The sequence below is a fragment of the Lissotriton vulgaris genome, chromosome 1_2 (assembly GCF_964263255.1).
Source record: "Lissotriton vulgaris chromosome 1_2, aLisVul1.2, whole genome shotgun sequence".
NCBI classification, from domain to species: Eukaryota; Metazoa; Chordata; class Amphibia; order Caudata; family Salamandridae; genus Lissotriton; species Lissotriton vulgaris.
The window spans coordinates 217,421,119-217,448,383 of record NC_141686.1 but is presented as its reverse complement, the minus strand read 5'-3'; the positions used below and the strand labels follow the sequence as shown (position 1 = coordinate 217,448,383).

At 43.0% G+C, this 27,265-nt stretch overlaps 1 protein-coding gene across 1 annotated transcript in view; it reads right to left on the bottom strand.

Annotated features, from left to right (window-relative positions):
* LPXN (leupaxin) overlaps positions 1-27,265 on the bottom strand; it is a 372,214-nt gene that overhangs the window by 155,151 nt on the left and 189,798 nt on the right. Inside the window, exon 5 of the mRNA XM_086953138.1 lies at positions 26,716-26,883. Within this exon, the coding sequence (XP_086809264.1) occupies positions 26,716-26,883 (168 nt within the window). The remainder of the gene's footprint in view (positions 1-26,715; positions 26,884-27,265) is intronic.

Here is a 27,265-nt window from a genome sequence, read left to right as displayed (position 1 = left end):
CTACTAGTCATTTGGTTAAGGTTATCTGTATGCCTTCTTTGGATTCCACGAAATAGGGAATTCCTACCCGGGGAGTGTCTTTAAGTGGTCTGTTGCTGAACATAGTCAGAATTGTCATCCAGAAATACATGGAATTAACCTTTGCTATAAAGTGTCCAATAGAGTGATATCTACTGAAGTAAATGAAATGTTGGTACATGTTTTGTTGATGTAAATCTACCAAGAATGTGACACTAAGGCATGACTTTTTTACCCTTAGATTTTTATCATTATTTTCTGCCCAACGAACTACCCTGGCCCTGATGAAGGTGTAGCCACATTAGCTGTACACCGAAACGCGCGTCGGCACATTGTCCCAGGAATACGGCAACCCTCTCCAATTACATCGGGACCCGTATTAATAACATCTACCTGGATCTAAACATTCTCCCGCGTTAGACAACCAAATTAAGTCCTATTGTTGTCTATACCAGGACTAGATAATTGGATTAATGAGAGCTGAATGTCTGTACCTTAGTTAGGAAAACCCCTGTGTGAATGACTGTGGTAGTGTGTATGAAGTATGGGCAGTTGTTAACCTTGGAATGAAATTTTGTTCTTGTGCTTTTTTCAATAACCTGTTAATGTATAAATTTTTATATGTATGTGATTTGAATATATTTAAAGGAGAAAAATAAGAATAATAATTAAAAAAAATATATATTTTCTCATAATATGTTGTTGACTCTTCTTGGAATGACATTATTTTGCCGTGTTCAGCTTCAGTCACTGTGTTAATCACCCCCTCTCTCTATCGAAATAGGATCCTTTCATTAGGACCTCCTCTTATCAAGCGGCAGGGTACTTTCCTTGTTCTTTTCACAGTGGTTTTGTCCCCCCTTGGCCTGCCTGTATATCATTGAGTAACCCTACGGGGAGCCCCCTTCTATTGTTGTTGTTCCTGATTTAGATCTCGGCAGACGGGTTACTCTGTCACAACGGTAATGTATATCCCGTCTGTATTTAAGAGGACTGTATAGCCATTACAATTGTGACGGAGTAAACCGGCCACCAAGATATAAATCAGGCCCTTAATCACTTTTTGGGAGGTTTTTCTTTTGTCATCAAGCTTTTCTCCTCTTCAGGCTTGGTTTCGAGTCAACAATAGTGGCTTGGCTCAGCGCGATGCCTCTGTCAACTCCTGGAAGTCTCATCGCTGACGAAAAGCTCCGGAGCTTCAGAGGGCTAACCTGAATCTCAGGCCAATTCACCGTTCAATATCGCTGGCTTAACTCTCGTCCATTGGTAGGCCTCCTTATGGAGCTTTTTATCTAAAATTCTCCATTGCCTTTTACGCAGTTACCACAAATCCCTTACTAAAGTTTTGACTATGAAGAGATTGTATTTCCATTTGGCTGGGTCTGAACTGAGGTGGCGAAGTGAGCTAAAGAACAATGATGGATTTGACCCAGATCTATGATAAGTGTCTGTAAAGTCTCAGTACTCCGTTCATCATCTCCTTGTGTTTGCTTGTTCGCCCTAAGTTGTCAGGGTATGCCCAGATGTGGGTCCCTTGCTCACTTTGCCACTGGATTCAAGCTAGCCTGGCTGATGAAGGGTGTTACCCAGAGACCGGTCCCAGGATGCTTGTTTCCGGTTCAAGGATGACCTGGCTTGGCAGTTCGGGTTGGACTGTTCCCATGAGGCATAGGGCCAAGACTGATTTGCATATAGCTGGGTCTGAACTGAGGTGGCGAAGTGAGCTAAATAATGATGATGGATTTAACCCAGATCTATGACTGGGGGTGAGTGTCTGAAAAGTTTCAGCACTCCATCCATCATCTCCTTGTGTTTGCTAAAATTGTACAATGCATCTCCACGTCTTGCGCTTATGTCAATCAGATTATTGCATGTCAATTACATTGTGCCGTGTACACCTGGTATAAGAAACATTGTAGCAGATGTATGAGTTGCTTGCCTCTGTCTTTTCAGTGTGACCTAAAGAAGTACTGTGTAGCAAATGTGGCAGAAGAATTCAATGATATTTCAGTAGTTGACTGGCTAGATGTACAAATCAAAGACCAAGTGGTGAGTGATGTGAGCAGGATTATTGTTCATGCCTAACTGGAAATAAGAAGTTAGAAAAAGGTTATTGCCATATTTGGAACTTAGACATGTATTATCTATTGCAAATGGTAAAGTGATGTTGAACGGTAGAATCATTCCACCTGAAGCCTTAGCATCTAAATTGCTAGATATTTGCCATGAAGGACATTTAGGCATTGTCAAGATAAAGATCACAATGAAGGACTAATAATGGTGGCCAGGATTAGATTTGGCCATTGAAAAAAAACTGAGTTTTTGTGTCCTGTGTGACAGTTCAAACAAGTTGCAGTTCACACTCAGGCCTCCGTTGTGTCCAAGTAGTTGTGCCTTCAGAAAAGAAAGGTAATGATATTACTGGACCTATTATGGATAGAGATTACAATCCTACATTTCTTTTCACTATAGTAGACTATTTCTCTAAATGGCCAGAGGGAAATGGGAAGATGTGTTGTGATGGTTCTTTTACATCGTTCTTGTGGTGTGAGAGAATTCCACACATGATGTGCTGGATTGGAATGTGGGGAGGTTGACGGGAGGAGTCAAGCCAAAAGGTTGCTCCTGTCGTTCCTGCGTGGAATCGGGGTTTAATTATATGAGAATTACATGAATAAAGAAGAGTATGCATCTTTACAGCCTGATTTTTAAAACTGGAACATGTGCTAAATGGAAGTCGGCATGTTCTTCCAGTGACTAAACTGCAAAAGCTATTGCAACTGGCAGGGCTGTAGCTAAGTCCTAGAAAATGACTGAAATAGACATTGAAAATCTAATTTTCATGCGCAGTTGGGTTTTTATTAAATATTTAAGAAAAGCACATTTTAGTAAGTTATATTTTGCCTGCACACACCTGCCAGCAGCTGCCCAACAGTGCTTGACCTTAATAAGGTATAAAAACTGCTACGAGAGCAAAACAATAGCTTAAGCCAGATAACAGGATGGACTGGGTATGGGCATGTGGACCCTATAAGCTCAGAAAAGACAGATGTAGTGAGCCTAGGAACTTTTTTAATTTGGAAGGGATAGCGATGAGCCTGCTTATTCAAAGTTTAGCATAAGGGGAGACCTGAAAAAGGGAAAACAATTGTACCCAAGGCCCACACTAGAGAGGCTGGCTCCAAACTCAGTAGAAGGGAAGCTGCAGCCAGAACCAGTTTTGAGTTGACACAGTGGAGTGGATCGATAGTTTCTGTAAACAAACCCCTGACAGGCACACAAGCTTCCTCCAAGGGCAGAAGGCCTGTAAAATCTTGGATTTGGCTAAGAAATTAGCAATATCCTATTGTTTTCAGCAAGGCAAACAGGATGTTCTGCAAATGTGCGGAGGGTTGCCCCAAGAGCGTTTTTCCAATTTGATAGGGAGTGCCCAGGAGTCACTCCCCAATGCCTGCTAGTTCACACTATAAATGTGGCACCCCAAGGAACCTTCCATAGAAAATTTTCTAGACCTGCAGAAGATCAGAAGAGGACTGGACATGCTGTCTATGAGCTGAGAGGAGTCCTGAAGGGCTATAATGCCCACCCCAAATAATAATCAATGTTCTTATACCCACTGTTCTTGTTCTGAGTTCAGTACAAAATCCACAAAGTGCACTTTCTGAAAGCAAAAATATCAAGTAGGATGCTCATACTGATTGAGTCCCAGGTTCTCTACCTGTTTTTGCGTTTTTTGTGAACACTTTATGGTAAAGATCTTCTCAAGCAGTAACCACATTTCTATTCAGGGTGAAATTACTAGCAAACATCAAATAAATCTGTGCTCAGTCCCCAGAAGCTTGCCACAGACCAGCCAGGCTTAACTTAGAGACAATGTGTAAAGTATTTGTGAAACACTTCAAACAGTACCATAGTGAAAACGGACCACAAAAAGGTCCCACAACAGATTTAGAAAAAATAGATTATTCTTTAATAATTAAAATATGATGAAAATTTCAAATCCAATTAGTAGGACCAGAGACATGCAGGTATGAAGATTTAGGTGAAAATAGCGCCAAAAAGCAGAAAGGGCCAACAGTGGATAACTGGTTGTGCTAAACCGGGACAAGTCACAAGTTCTGGCATACCACGAAGGAATGCAGACCCAAATAGGTCATCTGAACAAGAGTACCTTAAATCATGGTTGGGGAATGTTGTAAGGTCTTGCATCGAGGATGTGTTGCGCCGTCGAGGCTATGCGTATGTTCGGAGGAGCTGTGATGCTGCAATACGAGGTACTGCGTCATCGTCGAGCATCCCTCTGATGAAGGCTTGCGATGGCGTCATTGTGTAGTTGAGGAGATGAGTCTGTTCCGAGGAGTTGTGAGGGTGTGATACAAGAGCCTGCATCACCATCAAGGCTGCTGTCGACTAGTGATTTGCATTGGGGAAGCTTCACACAGCGGCAGTTACGATGCAGTCTGCGATGTCGATGTGGGCTCCTTGCACTGAGAATCCTCATAGCTGAATCGATGCATCATTTCTGCTCGGGGCTGCGTCGCTGTAGCGATTTCCTGGCGCATTAGGAAACATCATCTCTGTCGTCCTGAGAAAAGCGCAATCTGTAGGGAAAAATGTACAAAACTACATGTCCCAGCATCCTTAGGGTTGACATTAGTGAAGGAAGAAGGCGGTGCATTCTTAAGGGCCGCCCAGAGAACAGGAAAGTGCTTGTCAATTTTCCCTCGAGGTGTTGGAATGGCGGATGGTGCTCCCCGGTGGAGTTCAGCTTGAAGAAAGAAGAAAAGCTGTATTTCAGTGTATGAATTCATTGAACTTTGTTTCCTGAAGGACTGCGGAAAAGACTCTGTTTTTGGTCAGGTATTCTTGTCAGTGGAAGCCTCACGAGGATAATTATCTTGTGTGAATATTTATTCACTTTGAAAAAGCCCCCGAGTAGCAGCTGTACTTTAAACGCATAGGCGCATTTAAAAGGACATGCAAGATATCTGTGAAAGTGTTTATTTTAGAGAGGCGCCTGAAGCAAAGACGCCTTCTGTTCTAAAGCTTTCCTAGTGACAAGTTCTGTGCAGAAAAAGGAAAGACTGTTTTTCCCCGTGGCTGGCCTTTTTGTTTATCTTCATCAGACTGTACCTGATAAAGACAAGTTCGTGTCAGAAAAAAGCTTCAGCAAAGCCGAGATTTGCTTAGTGTGGTATGAAGAAATACCATTAAAGAAGAAAAAAGTGCTGTTAGCTTCATGCGCAAATTAAGGACTGTTAATGGTTGGAAATCATTAGAAGGGTTATGTTTCTGAAGGGATTGGATTCCGTGGACTCATTCTGCTCCTGAATACTTATATAAAGCAGAGAGTGTTATTACAGAGACAGCCTGTGGGCTCAGGGTGAGTAGGGAGATGAGCATAGAAAATATGTCAGTCTAGTTATTCTCTATGCGTTATTGACACACATTCTTTGTCGTCCTCCTGTAGTGTGCACATCTTTTGGGGTCTGCGCTGACGGCTGGCCAGGACCACGAGTGATACACCGAAGCCACAGCTACTTTATTATTTTTTCCCTTTCCCTTTTTTCCCTGGGGGCACGGATTCACGCAGAGGTATTTATCTAGCCTCTGTGGGGGTTCGTGTTTCAGGGGACTAGGGGGGCTAACATCACACATCGTCTCCGCTTGGTGTCTGGAAGAGGTTAGTGGCTATTTTACTATTCTTGAGCTACAGCCAATCCTGATAGATTGACAAGCCCAAGTATATATAGCCAGCCTGGACGATGGAGGTCGAGACAGTGTTGACCTCTGTGGTGGAAAGCTTAGCGGCCTTACAGCTGGAGGTAAATGCTTCCAGATCAGAGAATCAGGCCTTGTATAAAGAAGTAGGCATTCTCCATAGGGAGGTAGCAGGACTTTCTCGAGTAAGCACTGGGGGGGTACCCTATATAAAGCCTGCTACGTTGCCTCCTCCAGTATCCGCGATGTACCCTGCTCCACAAGGTGCAGAAGGGGGTGGGTTTTTTGTAACACCGCCAGTAACATCTTCTCCCACTGACCCTGCGCAGACGGTACATGTAATTCAAAACATGGGAATACCATTGGCTCCTCCTGAACGGTTCTTTGGGGATGCACGTAAATTTGAAACCTTCCTGAATCAGTGTAGGTTACATTACTTATGCAAACCCGGGGTGTTCCAGGAAGACTCTGCCATGACTGCCTTTATGATGACCTACATGGGAGGGAATGCAGCAAGTTGGACGATTCCCTTACTAGAAAGAAACGATCCAGTGCTGCATAGTTTTCCTAATTTTTGTTTGGAGCTTCGAAAGCTTTTCGATAGGAAATCCCATATGTTGACTTTAGACAGGGAATTGATTACCCTAAGGCAGGGAACACAAGACCTTCTAACATATATTACCACCTTTAATAGGTTAGTGGTTGAAACCGAATGGCCTCCTGCAAAAAGGATTTCCTTGTTCTATCAAGGGTTAAGGGAAGAATTGAAGGACGTCCTGTCTCAAGTAGTCCAACTTCCCAACACCTGCGAAGAGTTGATAGATCTAACTGTTCAGTTGGATCATCGTCTCTTAGAACGAAAAGGGGAAAGAAATAGAGGGGATGGTCGATACTTTTTTCCCCGAGTTAAGAGCTCTGCTGAGGAACATCCTAAGGTAACTGAAGGTGTTGAACCTATGCAAATAGGAGGTATTCGTGGTCCCCTTTCATCGGAAGAAAGAGACAAAAGACGAAGACTGAAACAGTGCATGTATTGTGGAAAAGGGGGACACTTTATTAAGGATTGTAGAGCCCGTAATGCAGTACCTGGAAAATCCTTTGTTCCCCGTGTCCAAGCCAGTATCCAAGCACGTGAGCCGGCGGAAAACTGACAAACCGAAATCAGTAAGAGATCTGTGCCTTGGGTTCCCACTCTTCAACGATCTCACCAGTACTTGCTAATACATTGCATCCAGCTGTGGCCCATATGAACTTGAAGGTTAAGCTCTGGATTACTTCTCACGATTCCTTGAATATCGATGCCTTGTTGGATTCTGGGGCGGCTGGTAATTATATCGACCAAGAATATGCTATGAAGATCGGGATCGTTTGCATAAAGAAGGAAAATCCTGAGTTGGTCAAGGCGGTTGATGGAACTGTGTTGTCTTCAGGTCCTGTGTCATATCATACTCGTTCTCTTTTGATGCAGACTAGTATAAACCACCAAGAATATATTCAGTTTGATGTTATTGATGCCCCTCAATTTCGACTCATCCTGGGCATGCCTTGGTTGACGCTTCATGATCCTCAGGTCAGCTGGGCAGCTCGTACCATTACATTGTCCTCGGAATATTGCAAAGAGCATTGTATTCAAGACTCGTTTAGTACCAGCTCCACTGGTGTAAATCCTTCTGTATGTCTGGCTTCATCCTGTTCGCTGGAGCGGTATTGTTGTGCTACCATCCTTCCTGAGGAGTACAGCGAATATGCTCCTGTGTTCGATAAACAAAAGGCTACTCATTTGCCTCCGCATCGGGTATATGACTGCCAGATAGAATTGGAGGCCGGGGCTGACATTCCGTGCAGCAGAGTTTATGCTCTGACAGAAAAGGAAACGGAGTATTTGAAGAACTATATTGAGGAAAACCTTTCTACAGGTTTTATTCGGCATTCGACATCACCAGCTTCCTCGCCCATGTTCTTCATTCCAAAGAAGGATTGTGCAGAATTGAGACCCTGCATCGATTATAGAGCCATCAATCGTGTAACCATAAAGAACCGGTATCCTCTCCCCTTAATCCCTTGCTCATGGATCAACTGAAGGGAGCCCGATATTTTACCAAGCTTGACCTTCACGGAGCCTACCATCTGGTACGGGTTAAACGAGGGGATGAGTGAAAAACGGCGTTTCGGACCAAGTTTGGGCTGTTCGAATATAGGGTGATGCCCTTTGGGCTGTGCAACGCCCCGCCGCTTTTCAATATTTTATGGACGAGGTGCTACGGGGATGTCTGGAAACCTTCTGCGTCATATATATCGATGACATTTTGGTTTATTCATCAACCCTGGCAGAACATGTAAAACATGTCAAAATCGTGCTTGGAAGATTGCAGCAATACACGCTATATGCTAAACTTGAGAAGTGCTTATTTCATGCGCAGGAGGTGTCATTCCTTGGCTATGTGATTAACGCCCAAGGCTTCCAGATGGATAGTAGTAAAGTCGAAGCCATAACAGAGTGGAGTACCCCCCAGAATGTCAAAGCGGTGTTGCGTGCTTATCTAGGTTCCTGATCGATACTGTGACCTTATGCCCCTATTCGGCTATAAATCCATTTATTCCCTATATTGGCATAACCGTTCAAGTGCGATTTTCTGAAAAGTCATCTCTGGCCTCACACTAACAGAGCCACATTCCAGCATGACTCTCTGCTACTTCCTTTGCGACCAATTAGTGCAATGACAGAGCAGCAGTCACTATCTGATATTCCTAGATAACACTCCGAGTTCTTCAACAAGATAAAAACTTAGCAAACCTGGAAATCCCCGCTTGCTATGTTTTGATTAGTAATGGAACTCTAATGAGCAACTGATAACTGTCACTTCCTAGTGACATCTTTAATTGACGTCTTATGTCCAGCAAACTTGCGTCAAACCCGGCACCTGTCAGGTATAAATATTACCAACGTTGCCTTAAGCAATGTGAGTTCGTTGCCTGTTGCTGATGCCAGCTGCCTGCATGACCCTGTGTTGGTAAATCTAGCACTCTGTCGCTGCAGCCTGCTATCCTGTGGTGGTGAAGCTGCTGATTACCATTATCGCCGCTACAGCGCGAACTATGGTGCAGTACGCTTAAGGAGCTGAACAGCCGTCCTCTGGGAAGACATCCAGCAGATTCCAGCTGCCCGCGGACGCTGTCCCCCCTCCTTCCTCGACGCGCTGAGAGAAGCCGCTGCATTTCTCGTGCAGAGAAATCCAGTCCCGGCGCTTCCGGTTTACCCTCGCAGGTGACTGGGATATCGAGAGAGACCCCTGAAGGAGATACCAATCCTCCATCATTCTATTCAGAGGTATGGTGTTGACTAAACCCTTAGACGAGAATTCTTGAAACAAACCTTGGCAAAACCAACTTAACTTAAGCTACTTACTTACTCCCCCTTTCACGTGTTAGGCTTAGGTCAGGCACACTGGGGTAGGCTTAGTTAGAAGCACCAGTTAAGTATGTTAGCCTAATGTATATATGACTGTATATATGTTTTATTACTTTTAAACCATTGTATGGCTAAGAAACCATATCAATGCTTTTACAGTTCTATTTCGCAATACTTATCTTACTGTACGTACTTTTTATAATAACAGTTATTGCAATTGTGGCAATACATTTCTCTTGTATGAGAAGAAAGACTGTTCAATAAATGTTAACCCTTTATTGACAAACGCCCGTCTCTCTATTCTCTACATATCGTGAAAGTAAACTGCACTAAACTGACTGAGTGAAATACCTGTCTATTGTTTCACACGACCCTAGAGATTGACTCTTGATCTGAGGAGCAAAGTTGTCATGTTGCACGGTTGTTGGAAAACTGAATCCCTTCTTGTCTGTGCCAAGGAAGCTGATCACTTCCTATGCAGAGAAGAAAGTTTCCAGTGACCTCTGAGCTAGTTGGTAACACAACCCAATTAAGTTTAGCATAGTCAGTGGAGGCCTGGAATATCCGCAGTTCCACGTCGATACTACTGTTTATGTTATTCCAATGCGCAGGGCCTAGTGGGAAACTAGGAACTACACTACATGGCGCCCAAACGTTTGGTAAGGCGATAAACTAACGCAAGACTTATAGAGTAACTCAGTCGTGCATATTTCACACCCCTTTCTCCCGTAAATACTCCAATAGACGTCTGGAGTGGGTGAAAGGTTAAAATCCGCCCGACCTTAGTAGGAAGAGATTCCTATGTAAAGCTCTGGTTTATTCAATGTTGAAGTATACAGTGTTCCAAAATATTGTGCACCTAATCTTTGTCTCCTTGGAGACCTACTCTGCAAAAACTGCATTTTTAAAATGTCAGACAATGAAGAAGAAAGGGAAGCAGCTAGGCTGGCTTCCATACTAATAGAGGAGGACTCGAGTCTCCTACAGGCAGACCCGGATGCAATAATCATCCCGGTCCACTTAAGAAGATCTATAACGTTAAAACTTATAGAAAACGGACTGACACCTCAAGGTGGTACAGTAATTTCCGTGATAGAGGCTCACGAGTATCGGCAGACAGAGGTATTCTATTCATGGATAAACTTTCCAGCGGTAAACGCTATAACAAAAGAGTTTCACTATTACAAAATAGAGGAACCTCGGAAGAGTACGCTCCTTTCGAGGAGATTGAAATTCCACTTAAATTTCAAGAGCACCTGCTCTGGTTTAATGGCGCCCTAAAACACAATGATCACATAACCAGGCTCGGTCCACTAGGTAGACCAGGAGCCACGTGGCCGGTTCTAGCCGGCTACACACCACATCCTGACATTGCAAAAATGTCTAGAGAAGAGCTGTTAGCACAGCTAAACACATTAATAAAAATACATAGGCAATTAGTCCAATATGTAATGCGGACTGCAACAGTCCAGCCAGCTGTTAATACACCAGAGCTGACCCCTCATCAGGGGAACACAAATAAAATTACACCACAGAACATACAGTCATGTCTTGGTAAAACACCCGTAAAACGGGAACAAATTCCTTTCTGGTTAGCCCAGAAAATCACTCAAATAGAGGCAGTATTTCCTGATACTACCCCTATTGAGAAACACAGAATCTTGACCATCTGCCTTCCTATGGGAATCGCACCACACGTGGAGGACTGTGACACTTGGGGTACAGTCTTTGCTTCCATTTACACAAAAACGCACGGTGTTCCGTCTATGGCGGTAATACCAGAAGTGCTAAAACAGATTCAAAATGAATTCGGTCCAGAGCCCGCTTTAAATCTAGGTATGAAATTACTGAAAGACTTCAAGCAGGTCACGGCTATATTATTAGCCAACGTAAAGGGAGAAGCAGCATCTGTGGCGATCCGCCAGAAGTTGAGGGAAACAGATATAAAAGATCCTGTTGAGCTTGCAAAAATCATAGAAAAATGCTATGAAGAATTAGGTAGAGACAGCTTGGGTGGAAAACCGGTAAAGCCCCAACTGCTCGAAAATCCTGAAAAAATATTTATTAAAAATAATTCAAACACTCCTAAAAAGAGCTGGGATGGAAATAAACAATCCACTCCCAAGGGAAAAGTTTTCCAGTCCAGAGGAAGGTCTCCTCGACGGAGGGAAAGAACTCCGACTCGAGAACGCCAGTCTCCCCAGCGGGAGCCCTCTGAGAAAAGATATAACCTTAGAAATAGGGATAATCTGAAAAAACCTGATAGATATCAAAGTATTGATACACGTCCCTCTCGATCTCTTCCACAGAATTCGGAAAGAAGAGGACGGTCAGACCCAGGAGAGCACACCAAGTCCAAAGACAAGGAACCTGCTCAAAATAAGAAATCTCAATTTCAGAAAAAGAAGGTAGCCAGTATTAGAGTAATCAACCATGCCGAGAATACTGAGGACACAGTTGAAAAACGGGGAGTGGGCATTGACAATGTTGGACAGTGCAGCAGAAATCAGTATAGCGCGCAAGATCTTGATGAGTCATCTGGAGACAGTGGACACGAATGAATACATTCAGGTTGAAACTGCCAACACCAGACTTAGCGAGCCCCATAAAATATACAAAATAACATTGCGTATAGAGGGTGATAAGACTAGGAAAATTAAGGGTCTATTTTGGGATAAGCTCTCAAAAGGCTATGATATTCTGTTAGCTGAAAAAGATTGGCCCCCAGAGTTTGTCAGGGAGTGCCCTCGTGGCGAAGAAGTGATTATGCCTGCCTTCTCGAATCACATTCCGATTCACAAAAATACACATATGCAAGGAAATGGGCAGTGGCCCAGGCACCTGCATTGTATAAAAATCATGTAGGATGGGATGAGGATTCACCTCCTCACAAAATACAACTAAGAAGTGAACCAACTGCCCAACGGCAGTATCCCATAAAGCAAGAAGCTAAAAAACAAGTAAGGGAGATCTTAGATCAACTTGAGTACCAGGGGGTGATTGAAACATGCACCTCTCAAATGAACAATCCTTTGTTTCCTGTCTCCAAGCCAGACAATTCATATCGTCTAGTTTTGGACTACAGACATCTTAATACATGTTGCAAAACCTTTGCAGTACAAAACTCGCATAGTGCAGCCCTAATGAATAACATAGTTAGGAAAAAATATAAAACAACATTAGACATTTCTAATGGTTTCTTTTGTCAAAACATTACACCAGAAAGCAGATATTTGACCGCTTTCTCTGCATTTGGGTCGCAGAAAAAATTCTGTCGACTCCCACAGGGGTTCAAGAACAGCCCAGGACTATTCTCAGCTAGGGTAACAGAGTTACTACAAATCTATGATGATGAAGCATTGTCTTACGTAGATGATATTTATCTCACAGACGACGACTTGGATACTCACTTGAAAAGAGTGAACACCATTATACTTGGGTTCGCAGCAGAGGGTTACAAATTCCACTTTAAAAAGTCCCGAATTGCCCATCTGACAGTACTATTTTTAGGGTACGAATTATCAAGTGAAGGGAAAAGCCTAGCGGACAACTTCTTAGAGAAGTGCGCTGTACTCCAAGCTCCAAAAACGCTGAAGAATTTACAATCAATACTAGGTTTTCTGAATTTCGGAAGAACTTACATTTTAAATTACGCAGAGAGGGTTAAACCTCTCTACGAACTAATTAAACCTGATTTTAAACAAATCAATTGGACTCAAAAACACACAGAAATTTTGAGATCACTGCAAACAGACATGTTAACAAAAACAAAATTAGATACGCGTGACAACACGATCGATCTTGTAATCCGAGTCATCCCAGGAAGATGCTGATTCACGTACCTAACCTCTAATGAGGGAGAAAAGGTACCAATTTCAATTAAATCTCACTTGTACACACAAGCAGAAAAAACATTCAGTCACACAGAAAGAACTGTGAACGCAGTGCAAATCGCATTAGCAAATGAAAGAGAACTAGCACACGCCAAACAGATTAATATCCTTACAGCGGAATCCGCCTTCGAGGCGCTATTCAGCCCAGTAAACCTGCCTACAGTGTCACTGGATCCGAAATGGATACAGTGTATAGATTCTCTAGGAGCGGAAGATGTGAAATACTATTTCGCCCCGCAATACAAAGAACTGAATGATTTAGAATATGAAGAAGATTATCCTCTGCCAATCGAAATTTTGCCTCTCTCACAATATGCCTGTATAATCTATACAGATAGCTCTGTACAGCATTTCAACGTAGAGAGAAAATCCTACGATGCAGCATGTGCGATCATTAAAGGTCGTTGGCTGTGCGGTAAATTCAGACCGAAAGTAACAAAAACTGAATCTGTAAGAAACTGTTCGGTTCAGAGAACTGAAATCAGATCTTTAAAGATGGCGCTCGAAAATGCAGAACGTGAATTCCCGACACTTATAGTGTGCGATTCTCATTTTTGCGTCAACTCTTACAACAACAAACTGCAGAGTTGGATCGAAAACGACTACAAAGATGACACAGGTGCCACAATAAAGCATAAATTGCTCTGGAACGAGGTAGCTCTTTTACACAAAGAACTACAAAAGACTCACGTGATTCACGCACAGAGTCTTCGACGTGATGGCGTTCACGTTGCAGGGAATTCATTGGCTAATACAGCCAAAGCGGAAGCAACTAAACCGGCTTCCGTAGCCACAAAAAAGCGTACAGATAAGTACATAGACGGGGAAACCATGCTGGCAGTAAAAACGACCGTAAAAGGCGACTGTGCAGCACTACCCGTGAACTATCAACTCAATTATGCATACATAATCGATGCAAACTCTGTTCCTTTTGCTCGAATCCCTGGAGTGGGGGACAGAGTAATTCCAAACAGGAGCAGGAGGGGCTTCCTCTTACTGGAAGCACACATGGGGTTGGGTCTGAAACACCAAACAATCAAAGCCTCTCTGAAAGAATTACAATCAGAGTACTGGTGGCCAGGAATGAGTATAGATATTCAATGTTTTGCTCAAAATTGTGAAAACTGCAACCGAGATCGCAGAAATGAACAGGCCAGTGTAGTTTCAGGATCCCTTCTAGACAGCATAAGGCGGTCTATCTGCGCAATCAAAGAAGAGAAGCGCGTCCCAGTGTACACCATTAAGACGAAAAGCACTTAAAAAATGAGGCCTCCAGCGCTCGGCTGACGCTAGAACGGTTATAAAAGATTTGCGAGTCTTTATCGGCACATACGCAATTACCACGTTCCATTCTGACCAGGGTCCTGCTTTCAGCTCTCGAGCTTATAAGGAGGCCATGGCTAGCATGGGAATTGGGTTGCGGTATTCTTGTCCGTCGCACCCCGAAGGGAACAGTGTGGTAGAAAGAAAAAACTGTGACATAAAGCAATCTATAACAGCGAAGGTATTCGGTTCAGGCGCTGGGTGGGTCAAACATTTAATAAGTGTCCAAACTAGTCTTAACAACATGCCAAGAAATTCTCTAAAAGGTTTCAGCCCATACGAACTATTGTTCGGAATTAGAATGAACGTTCAGGACCTCGATAGTCAGATGTCAGTGGTACAAGAAGAAAAAAAGCAGTTTGATGTAAAAGACCGTTTGGCTGTTTTACAGGAACTGAATGAAACAAGAAAATCATTAAGCAACATAAAGTTAAAGCAACAGCCAAGTACCACTGACGAGGCACCACCCGCAACAGCCCCAGCAAGGCCTGTCTGGATTCCAAAGATTGGGGATCTAGTCAGAGAAAAGATCGCGGTTAAGAAGGAATTTGGGCCTTCTTACAGAAAAGCAGTACCTGTCTTAGCAGTCACCGGAACAAGATCAGTTGTGCTACCGCCCCTTGCTGGTAAAAAGGAGAACAGAGTCGTGTCTATCGATCTGGTAAAACCACAAGCATGTGGCCTATAATCAACAGTAGGCCCAGTGGACTCCCAAGAAACAACAGAATACCCAAACTTGCAACAATCCAAGAGGTTCAAACTGAAAGACTCATCACATTCGATCAGCCTGCAGTGCACAATGAAGGACTATGCAATAATGCCATGGAACTCGTGCCTCTTGAAACACAGATTGAAACAGTTCGTCAAGAAACAACACCAGTCTACAATAATGTGGCATCAGAAAGTGCTACCGAAAGACAGATTGAAAGAACAATCCCATCAATTGACAGAACTGCCTCTGGTTATTTCATCAACTTCGACAACTTCTCTGAAGATTTAAATGAGCCCGAAGTGATGCCAGAAACAAAAAAGTATTCTAAAGAAAATACAACAGGACTCCTTCAACAGATCAAAGAACTATATCTGGATTCACCGTTGATTGAGCATTGGATTATCTCAGGGGTATTCATACTCCTACTCTGCCTAATTTTAGTTTTAATTTTAGGAAAATATATTACAATGGACACAGCAAGTCAGAACATCAACCTAGTCCTGAAACCACACAGATCATCCCACATGAAGAAAAGAGAACTGTCAACAGTAAATGTCACAGCAATTCCAATACCTGGTGGGGTAGTATGGGAGAAAACAGACTATGAGATCTATGGTCCGGTCGAAATCCTGAAGTATCCTCATCAACTAAAGGTTTCCTTAAGTGACTTTGTGACACCAAGTACATTCTCTGATGATTGGGACTTTAACAGTATTAATGACATGATGTCTGATTTAGTAATGTCAGCTAGATTCACAGATCATGATTATTTACAAGGTTCATCTAGTTATGAGCAGTTATTCTGTTACACCCACTATGGGGATCATTACTTGCATAAATCTGCACAGCCTAGAAATGTTTTTATGTATAATCAATGGGAACATTGTTCTACACCACCTAAAAGCAGTTCTAAAGCATTTTTTGAGAAATTCAGATACTTCTCAGGGTTTAACACCAGTGATGCAGAAACGTTTTATTACAAACTGTTAGATAAAACAGGAATGAAAACAATGCTGACAAATTCTAAATTGATATATTCAGAAGCATTTTATGACAAAATGATGACATTTGGTTTTGATTATTGGAAAAATAATATTGAAACGAAAACAATTTGGGGTACAAAAGATTGGCAGGTGCAAGGCATAGAAGCACTATTTAGAACCTGCATGATACCAGAACAAATGTTATTTTTAAATGACACAATACACCAAACATCTTGTCTTGGCCTAGCTAAGATCAAAGACCTTAAAACACCGTCTATACCGAAGCCAATACCAGAAAATGCAACCGCTAATATTGAGTTAGACGTGTCACAAATTTTACATTTCAACAGAACACATCCTGATTGGAAAAAGTGGTTAATCTGGCCTACAGACACAAATAGCTGTCAAGATAGATTCCTGAACAAAACACAGGGGTTAAAAATGACCAGATTAGACCCTAGATACTCCCAGAGACAACATCCAGGGATTATAACAACATACAGTGTAGGGAAACTCTGCCTTGAATGGCTAACTTCGTCCACACTGGCTGAAATTAAGCGACACTTGTCTTTATTAAAAGATGGTGCTGATTTGCGCGATTTTATTCTTGGACCACGCAAACAGCGTCAAAAGCGTTTCATAGCGACCAGTATCTATGCTGCTTACAACGAGGCTTGGAAAGTAAAGCAAATTGAAACTGCTGAAAGAATACGAGAAATTGATCGTATTAATTTGGAGAAATCACTTTCTGTAGTAGACAATGGGTTAACGACTCTGTCTTCCAGAATATATTCGTTGGACAATATTGTATCCTCTGCCTTTGATGTGATAGACAGAGATTTGCTTATGTTACAACATGGCCAATCTCAATTACGCTCTATTATAGAATTAGGCTGGACGCTGCAAAATCTTCGTTCAGGCTATGTGCCTTGGTGTTTAATCAACACAACGTCATTATTTTCCAGTTTTAACCTTACTGATAAACAGATCAGTTTGGCACAGAAAGGAGCAGACTATACAATCCTGAGCATCGAAAAACTTGAGAGATTATCATTGACAATGTCAGAGAGTCCTGTCATTGAATGGATAATACACGGAATTATCACAATTCCGATTACAACTTTCCGATTTAAAAAGTGCCTTGAGTACATACCTGCTGGCCAGTATGAACAATTGGGTAAAGGATATGTAAAATCCGAATGGAAATTACCATACACTCATTCTTGCTATAGTGACAGTGACAAAAATGTATTTCTTAGTGGTAACAACTGTAAACACTCACTAAGCGGTATACTTTTGTGTCAGGGTATTCATTTACACGGAGCATGTGATGGAAATTCAAACAACCTTTCATGCCACCAGCTAGTCACACCTGCAACTCAGATAGAGCCCTTCTTTATGCAACTCGCAAACGGGAGTTACATTCTTAGAACGGATCACAGATGTTGTGGCCTGACGCCAGGGAAAAGTTATCTAATAGAAGTAACGTCCATGGTCAAATGTTGTATGCAAGCATTGTTCCCGAGCGGGCCTCCAGACATAGTGACTCCCCTCTGGCCTCGTCTGAATCTCTATTCTATACGAATTGATACATTAAGCAAAATGAAATCTGTACTTTTACAGACAACCGTGCCTATAACGTCATCTAAAGAGACGTATGATCTTCTAGTCGCAAGGACGGCTACTGAGGTTCATGACCTTTTATCAACAAATTGCCCCGTGCATTTCGTAGAAATGTTCAGCCAACTCCTTAACATGTCTAGTGCAACAAGCATCCCAGGCATATTTAAGACAGTCTTTACGGGACTGCTAACACCCTTCCAGGCAATTTTGGGAATCTTTCCTAATTTTGTGCACTCCATTTTTGGCGGCATACCACTATTTTTGGGACTCGTTGCAGGGATTCTATTTTTGACCCTCCTGCTACGTTATGGCAAGCCTCGGCTCAGACATAGCTCCCATGGGAATGGAAGAGACAATCCTAGCAATGCGCTACAGGGACAGGATAACTAACGTCCTCGGATTGGCCAGGCTGAGAGATCTAAACATGACCTGGTTCCTTTCATTCAGACCGATATGGCAAAATTGCATTTTACCTGTGCTACGGTGTATGCTTTGCGGCGATGAATGCGTGTTGGACATCTGTTTTCACTTCCATCAGCAGTACCAATGGACGTCGATACTTTGCTCAGTCCAATAACGGCTCACGCATTGTGTTGTCCCCAGCGGCTACCAATCCTGATGACGGCATTTGTGGAGACTCCTGTACTACAGCCAAGTGGTAACAGTGGAGCGAGTGACAACAGCAACATCATCCAGGTACAACGTTCTGTGAGCATTGCTGGTCCTGCCTTCGATGACAGCAATCATTCTCACACCTGCCAAGTTGCAGCGCTATCTAATTTGGTTGAACTATCACCTGAATTTGTAGACCAATTCTTTGAGAGCCTGTCTGATACGATGTTCTCACCCATAGAGAAACAATAACTTTTGAAAAGCTTTCCGACACACAGCGTTCCCATGAACTCTGAATTCGGCCTTCAGTTTTGATCAACAAAGACTGCAATAAGCTTTGGAACTCTATGTTTCCCCGTTCAAGCATTAAAAATGTTTTGTTTTTTTTTTAATTGGACATTTTTAATAATTCACCTTTTTTGGCACGAACAATTCTTTGCTTAACGTATAAACTATTCTTAGAGAACAGAAGCTTCACACTTCTATTTCTAAACACATCTAGAGACATAACATCATAACACCAGCCTCTAGCACACATGTTATTACAATGCATTTTTATGTGATGATCTATCTCGCCTTTCTTCTGTCAGAGATACTTCATGTGTAATTCCTTTTGCATAATCGTTCATTGATTTCAAATGCAATAATTTTTTGAATGATTACTATGCTTTAAAAAACGTACAGTACCTAAATTCCATGTATTACAAGTTCGCCTATTTCGAATGCATTTATGTATTTTGGGGTGGGCAATGTTACACATGCATCTTATTGCTTAGTTTTAGTAATTTTGATGGACATGAAAACGTGGAGTGGGTGTTGCGTGCTTATCTAGGTTCCTGATCGATACTGTGACCTTATGCCCCTATTCGGCTATAAATCCATTTATTCCCTATATTGGCATAACCGTTCAAGTGCGATTTTCTGAAAAGTCATCTCTGGCCTCACACGAACAGAGCCACATTCCAGCATGACTCTCTGCTACTTCCTTTGCGACCAATTAGTGCAATGACAGAGCAGCAGTCACTATCTGATATTCCTAGATAACACTCCGAGTTCTTCAACAAGATAAAAACTTAGCAAACCTGGAAATCCCCGCTTGCTATGTTTTGATTAGTAATGGAACTCTAATGAGCAACTGATAACTGTCACTTCCTAGTGACATCTTTAATTGACGTCTTATGTCCAGCAAACTTGCGTCAAACCCGGCACCTGTCAGGTATAAATATTACCAACGTTGCCTTAAGCAATGTGAGTTCGTTGCCTGTTGCTGATGCCAGCTGCCTGCATGACCCTGTGTTGGTAAATCTAGCACTCTGACGCTGCAGCCTGCTATCCTGTGGTGGTGAAGCTGCTGATTACCATTATCGCCGCTACAGCGCGAACTATGGTGCAGTACGCTTAAGGAGCAGATTCCAGCTGCCCGCGGACGCTGTCCCCCCTCCTTCCTCGACGCGCTGAGAGAAGCCGCTGCATTTCTCGTGCAGAGAAATCCAGTCCCGGCGCTTCCGGTTTACCCTCGCAGGTGACTGGGATATCGAGAGAGACCCCTGAAGGAGATACCAATCCTCCATCATTCTATTCAGAGGTATGGTGTTGACTAAACCCTTAGACGAGAATTCTTGAAACAAACCTTGGCAAAACCAACTTAACTTAAGCTACTTACTTACTCCCCCTTTCACGTGTTAGGCTTAGGTCAGGCACACTGGGGTAGGCTTAGTTAGAAGCACCAGTTAAGTATGTTAGCCTAATGTATATATGACTGTATATATGTTTTATTACTTTTAAACCATTGTATGGCTAAGAAACCATATCAATGCTTTTACAGTTCTATTTCGCAATACTTATCTTACTGTACGTACTTTTTATAATAACAGTTATTGCAATTGTGGCAATACATTTCTCTTGTATGAGAAGAAAGACTGTTCAATAAATGTTAACCCTTTATTGACAAACGCCCGTCTCTCTATTCTCTACATATCGTGAAAGTAAACTGCACTAAACTGACTGAGTGAAATACCTGTCTATTGTTTCACACGACCCTAGAGATTGACTCTTGATCTGAGGAGCAAAGTTGTCATGTTGCACGGTTGTTGGAAAACTGAATCCCTTCTTGTCTGTGCCAAGGAAGCTGATCACTTCCTATGCAGAGAAGAAAGTTTCCAGTGACCTCTGAGCTAGTTGGTAACACAACCCAATTAAGTTTAGCATAGTCAGTGGAGGCCTGGAATATCCGCAGTTCCACGTCGACACTACTGTTTATGTTATTCCAATGCGCAGGGCCTAGTGGGAAACTAGGAACTACACTACAGCGGTACAGAGCTTCCTCGGTTTTTCTAATTACTATCGAAGGTTCATCGAGGATTTTTCAAAAATCATTCATCCCATCTCTTGTCTTTTGCGAAAGAATGTTCCTTTTGTCTGGAGTGAGGAGGCGGACAAGTCGTTCAGGTATCTTAAAGAACGTTTCACACAGGCACCCATTCTCCGTCATCCTGATTCCCAACTCCCCTTTATACTGGAAACCGATGCATCCCAATATGCAGTTGGAGGGGTTCTGTCACAACGCCATCCTGTGTCAGGTCAATTACATCCGGTTGCTTTTTTCTCAAAGAAACTCACTCCTTGTGAGGTTAATTATTTTGTTTCCGACAAGGAACTCTTGGCCATAAAGAGGGCCTGTGAGGAATGGCGTCACTACCTCTTGGGTGCTGTACATACCGTTGAAATATATACTGACCACAGGAACCTGTTGTTTTTAAAAACCGCCAAGGCCCGGACTCCCCGGCAATTAAGGTGGACCTTGTTTTTTCTGATTTTGACTTTGTAATTAAGTACAAACCAGGTCCACAAAATGGGAAGGCGGATGCTCTATCTCGTATTGGTGAAACAGGAGAACTGAGAGAGATCGAAGACTCGGAATCTCCCTTGATACTCACGGAGGTGGAAGAGCCTGCACTGTCAGTGGCCTTGTTATCTTCTCATGAATTCCTGGAAGACGTACGAGTTGCTGTAGCAGAGATGGATGTCCTTGAATGGATACAGAAGGATCCTGAACATCGTTCAGAAAAAGACAACCTTGCATATCATCACACTGCCATTTACGTGCCGACTGATCCTCTTCGGCAACAAGTATTGGCTTGGATCCACGATTCCCCCTTGGGTGGACATCTAGGAATCTATAAAACTATTGCCAGTTTGGAGCGTTCTTTTTGGTGGCCCCAACTCCGTGAAGATGTTCGGCTGTATATTAAGAACTGCGCTGTATGCGTGCAAGTAAAATCTCTCCACGTAAAACCTGTTGGACTCCTTCAACCTCTCTCTATCCCTCCTCAACCTTGGCACACAGTGTCCATGGACTTTATAGTTGAAATGCCACCCTGTGATGGAAAAACAGTGATCCTCGTTGTGGTTGACCATTTGACAAAAATGGGGCATTTCATACCCTTGGCTGGCTTACGGACTTCAGCGGAACTGGCGGCTGTATTCCTCCAACACATAGTGAGAGCTCATGGTATTCCTAGTGTACTGATTACGGCTCGGGGATCGCAGTTCACGTCTCGGTTTTGGAGGGCTCTTTGCAAGATCTTGGACATTGATGCCCGTCTGTCCTCCAGCTACCACCCTCAGACAGATGGAAAGACGGAACGCCTGAACCAGACACTGGAACAGTACCTCAGGTGTTTTACTCAGCAGAACGGATTGGAGTGGACTACGTTGATATGGATGGCTGAATTTGCCTACAATAATGCCCTACATTCCACATTGGGTTGCTCCCCTTTTTTCTGTTTACACGGCTACCACCCCAACTCACTACCCTTTGATATGCCTGTTCGTTCCCCTGTGCCTAGCATACATGAACATCACGCACACCTAAGGGCAGTACTGATTGCAGCCAAGCGTAGTTTGGCTGCCGCACAGTTCTCTCAAAAACAATTTGCTGAAAAACACAGAACAGAGGAACCTAACTACAGGGTGGGGGATAAGGTTTGGCTCTCTACAAAAAATCTCCATATCAATGGGGTATCTAAACTAAAACCTAAATATGTGGGTCCCTATAGTATAGTGGAGGTCATTAACTCTGTGGCAATGAAGCTTTCCCTTCCAGCGTCTTGGCAAATTCATCCTGTGTTTCATGTTTCTCTTCTCCAACCTTGTCTTCCTGGTATGAGACTACAGGAGAAACCTCTTCCAATTGAAGTGGATGGTGAGGAGGAATATGAGGTTCAGTCCATACTTGATTCCCGTATGTTGATAGGTAGAGTCCAGTATCTGGTGGAATGGAAGGGATATGGGCCTGAGGAGAGGACGTGGGAACCTGTGAATAACCTGCATTGTCCTGATCTAGTGGACAACTTTCATGCTTTGCATCCAGGCAAACCAGGTCGACCACCGGGACGGCAGTCCTCGAGAGGGGGTTCTGTAGCGATTTCCTGGCGCATTAGGAAACATCATCTCTGTCGTCCTGAGAAAAGCGCAATCTGTAGGGAAAAATGTACAAAACTACATGTCCCAGCATCCTTAGGGTTGACATTAGTGAAGGAAGAAGGCGGTGCATTCTTAAGGGCCACCCAGAGAACAGGAAAGTGCTTGTCAATTTTCCCTCGAGGTGTTGGAATGGCGGATGGTGCTCCCCGCCGGAGTTCAGCTTGAAGAAAGAAGAAAAGCTGTATTTCAGTGTATGAATTCATCGAACTTTGTTTCCTGAAGGACTGCGGAAAAGACTCTGTTTTTGGTCAGGTATTCTTGTCAGTGGAAGCCTCACGAGGATAATTATCTTGTGTGAATATTTATTCACTTTGAAAAAGCCCCCGAGTAGCAGCTGTACTTTAAACGCATAGGCGCATTTAAAAGGACATGCAAGATATCTGTGAAAGTTTTTATTTTAGAGAGGCGCCTGAAGCAAAGACGCCTTCTGTTCTAAAGCTTTACTAGTGACAAGTTCTGTGCAGAAAAAGGAAAGACTGTTTTTCCCCGTGGCTGGCCTTTTTGTTTATCTTCATCTGACTATACCTGATGAAGACAAGTTCGTGTCAGAAAAAAGCTTCAGCAAAGCCGAGATTTGCTTAGTGTGGTATGAAGAAATACCATTAAAGAAGAAAAAAGTGCTGTTAGCTTCATGCGCAAATTAAGGACTGTTAATGGTTGGAAATCATTAGAAGGGTTATGTTTCTGAAGGGATTGGATTCCGTGGACTCATTCTGCTCCTGAATACTTATATAAAGCAGAGAGTGTTATTACAGAGACAGCCTGTGGGCTCAGGGTGAGTAGGGAGATGAGCATAGAAAATATGTCAGTCTAGTTATTCTCTATGCGTTATTGACACACATTCTTTGTCGTCCTCCTGTAGTGTGCACATCTTTTGGGGTCTGCGCTGACGGCTGGCCAGGACCACGAGTGATACACCGAAGCCACAGCTACTTTATTATTTTTTCCCTTTCCCTTTTTTCCCTGGGGGCACGGATTCACGCAGAGGTATTTATCTAGCCTCTGTGGGGGTTCGTGTTTCAGGGGACTAGGGGGGCTAACATCACACATCGTCTCCGCTTGGCGTCTGGAAGAGGTTAGTGGCTATTTTACTATTCTTGAGCTACAGCCAATCCTGATAGTCGCGCAGCATAGGAGATGCATCAGATCTGCTGGATCCACAGATGGACTCACAGAGCACCTTCAGGCCCACTTCCAGTTCATGGGTTGGGTGAAAGCTTGTTATTCTGGTGCTTAGGCTTTAGTCAGGAGGCCAGTCAACTAGCCCTTGCAGTCACTTTGAGGTCCTGGGTGCAATAGAAACAGGATCAGTCCTTCTGACTCAGGCAAGAGGACTGCAGGCATCATGTCAGCACAGCCGGGCAGAAGTCCTTTAGAGCAGCAGTCCAGAAGGGTCGCAGTCCTGTCTGCAGCACAGCAGTCCTTCTTTCACGCAGAATATCCACAGGTCCAGAAGTGTACTGAAGAGCTGGTGTCTCAGGTCCAATATTTATATCTGGGCCTTCCTTTGAAGTGGGAAAAACATCTAGAGGTTTCACTTTGAAGTTCATAGACTTTCTGCCTTCCCTGCCCTGTCTCCAGACTAGGCTGACTACAGGGGTTATGCAGCCCTTTGTGTGGAAGCAGGACACAGCCTAAACATAAGTAAGTAGTGCTGTCCCCAGCTCCGCCATCTCATCCTGCCAGTGATTGACCATCCATGCACACCTATGCTTTCTATTGTGTGTGGCAGTCTAGGTGGAATACAAAAAGTCCACCTGTCACCTATACCCAGTCATGTGACCCAGAGACAGGCTACAGGCAACGAATTTCCAAGGCATTTAACTTTCTAAAAGTATCATTTTCAAAATTGTAATTTCAAATTCGACTTCACCATAAAGAAAGAGTTTTCATTACAATTCTAAAGACACGAAACATGAACTGGTAACTCCAATGTTGTCCCATGGGAGAGGCGGACTTGCAGTAGTGAAAACCGAAATGGAGAGTTTGCCACTACCAGAATATGTAAAAATTCAATTTTGTCCTACTTTCTCATTACATTGCACCCTGCCCTATGGCAGGTTGCATCGAGGGTGCATCGAGGGTATGCCCTAAAGATAGGGCATACCCTCGATGTGACCTATATGTATTAAAAAGGATGGTTTGGACCTGGCAGAATGTTAAATCTCCATGAATCAGTAGAGCCCCTCGGCGCACCATCCAACAGTCACACAGCAAGATCAGAATATATTCCAAAAACTCCATCATAAATTGAACAATCCGTTCTAATCCATGTTAATCCTTATGTTATTCCATGACTTTCTATTTTTTCTTAATCCAATCCCATAAAAGGCTGCATGTTTCCTAATTTTTTCAAATGCTAAAGATATGCCTTTCCAGGCCTTTTTCTGTAGAACATGGGAGTACATAATTCATCCTAAGCAGCTATATTGGCTTTGACCCATTGCATTTCGGGCTTGACAGCCCTTCATCAGGGATGGCTATGAACTAAAATTAAAAACCACTATCAGTATTTTTGGAATATATCCAGATCTTGCTGTGTGACTGGTGGAAGGAGCACTGAGGCGCTCCACGGATTCATGGAGTTACACATACGTGCTGTTGGGGCAGGGCACAACGCCAGTCTGCACTCTAACATTGTTGCCTATGAGTACATTGGATAAATGGACTGGTAATTATAAAGGTGCGTATTCTGTCATATTATATTAATATTGCAAGAATACTTATTCTGCCAGATCGAAATGCCAGTTTAAAACTGCACACACAGTCTGCAAGGGGAGACCTGAGACATGATTAAGGGGCTATTTGAGTGGAAGCACAATCAGTGCTGCAGCCCAGTAGCATTTCATTTACAGGCTCTGGACACATGTAGTACCAGTTTACTAGGGTCTTACAATTAAATTAAATATTCCCTTTAACACTGGTTAGCAGTGGTAAAGAGTACCCAACAAAACCCCCAACCCAACAAAAAAAAGAGGGGTGAAACCAAAATGCTTGGGAGAAGGGTGACAGGTCTAACATATTAAGTTTTGGGGGGCAATGAATAAAGGGAAACAACGCAGAGAACAGCGAATAGGGTGTCATTTCTATTCAATCTTATGCTTCCTTACTATCACTACCCTCTAGTACTTGGAAACAAATTCCTTCAGGATAGTTTAATATAAATTCAGGAGAGAAAAAGACGACAATGGATCTGTATCCGTCTTGCCTCTTTGTGACTTTAAGGCTCTTATAGTTACTTGTTAGATTTATGAAGGTAATCTATTCATAGTAGCTATGCTGAGAACCAGGCTGCTCCTCATAAGAGAAGAAAATGGCTGTATCAGGTTGGAGTGAGCTTTGATCAAGGACTAAGGCAATACCTATGTCCTGATTCAGAGTTGTACAAATGGTATTGGCAGATCTTTATTCCTGTTTGATGTAGGAACTGAAAGGTACATGCAGCAGGATTCTGCCTGCTCCCTCACCAAACTGTTGATAATGTCTTCTGTTATCAGGACTTTTGATTCTGAAAGTATTTAGACTTCCAGAAAAAGAGGAAGGGACCTGAAATCCATTCAATTTTCTCTTCCCACAATGTACCTGATGATGTAGTAGGAATAACGGATTTAAAAAACAGGATTTTGTAGTTTGTTAAGAAAAAAGTTACAAAAAATGAAAATGGAGAGAGACAGAGAAACACACACTCAGTAAGAAAAGGGAGGGAGGGGAGTGTAAATAAATGACAAAACAAGTGACTCGGAATAGGAAGAACAGAGAAAAAGAGATTTACTTGAAAAAAGGAGGGGGATGATAAAAGTATTAAAAAGAGGAAACATGTGGAAGAACTCATACATAGAAAGAAACGTTAAAACCGAGGAAAAAATGAAAGAGAGAAAATATGTGAGCAAAAAAATGAGTGAAAGAGATTAGAGTAAGATGACTAGGAAGCAAAACCTTGCCGGCGATGGGCTTGGCGCAGTAGGCACAGCTGCCCTTGGGGATGACGGCAGCGCCCAGGTTCTTGAGATCTTCCTCCAGGGTACCCAGCATGTTCTCCAGGGTGGTAGTCGGGCTGACCAACAGAGGCTCTGAGACCTTCGATGCTTCATCGTCCAGCTGGATCTACATAGCCAAAAACAGAGAAGGTTGAGTCCAGAGAAGATGTGTCCTCATGAATAACATCTAGTATAACACCTAAACTTATGGAAGCCCTCCAGTTTTAGAGCAAGTGGGAGACTAACCAGGATTTCAAAGAAGGATTGGAGGATTAAATCTGTGTCATGTTTTCAGGATAACCACTGGCAGTACAAATAAGTTCATTTGGATTCATTCCAAGTAAATGTACCATATGTGGATATCCTGACCACCTGGAATGGATCTGAGCCTTGTGGACCTATGATGGACACCTCTGTGATAGACAAACAAAGACAAACACATGATCTCAGTTCTTACATGGCAGACATGAAACATACACAGGGGTCACAAATAGCAACAAGTGTGGAGT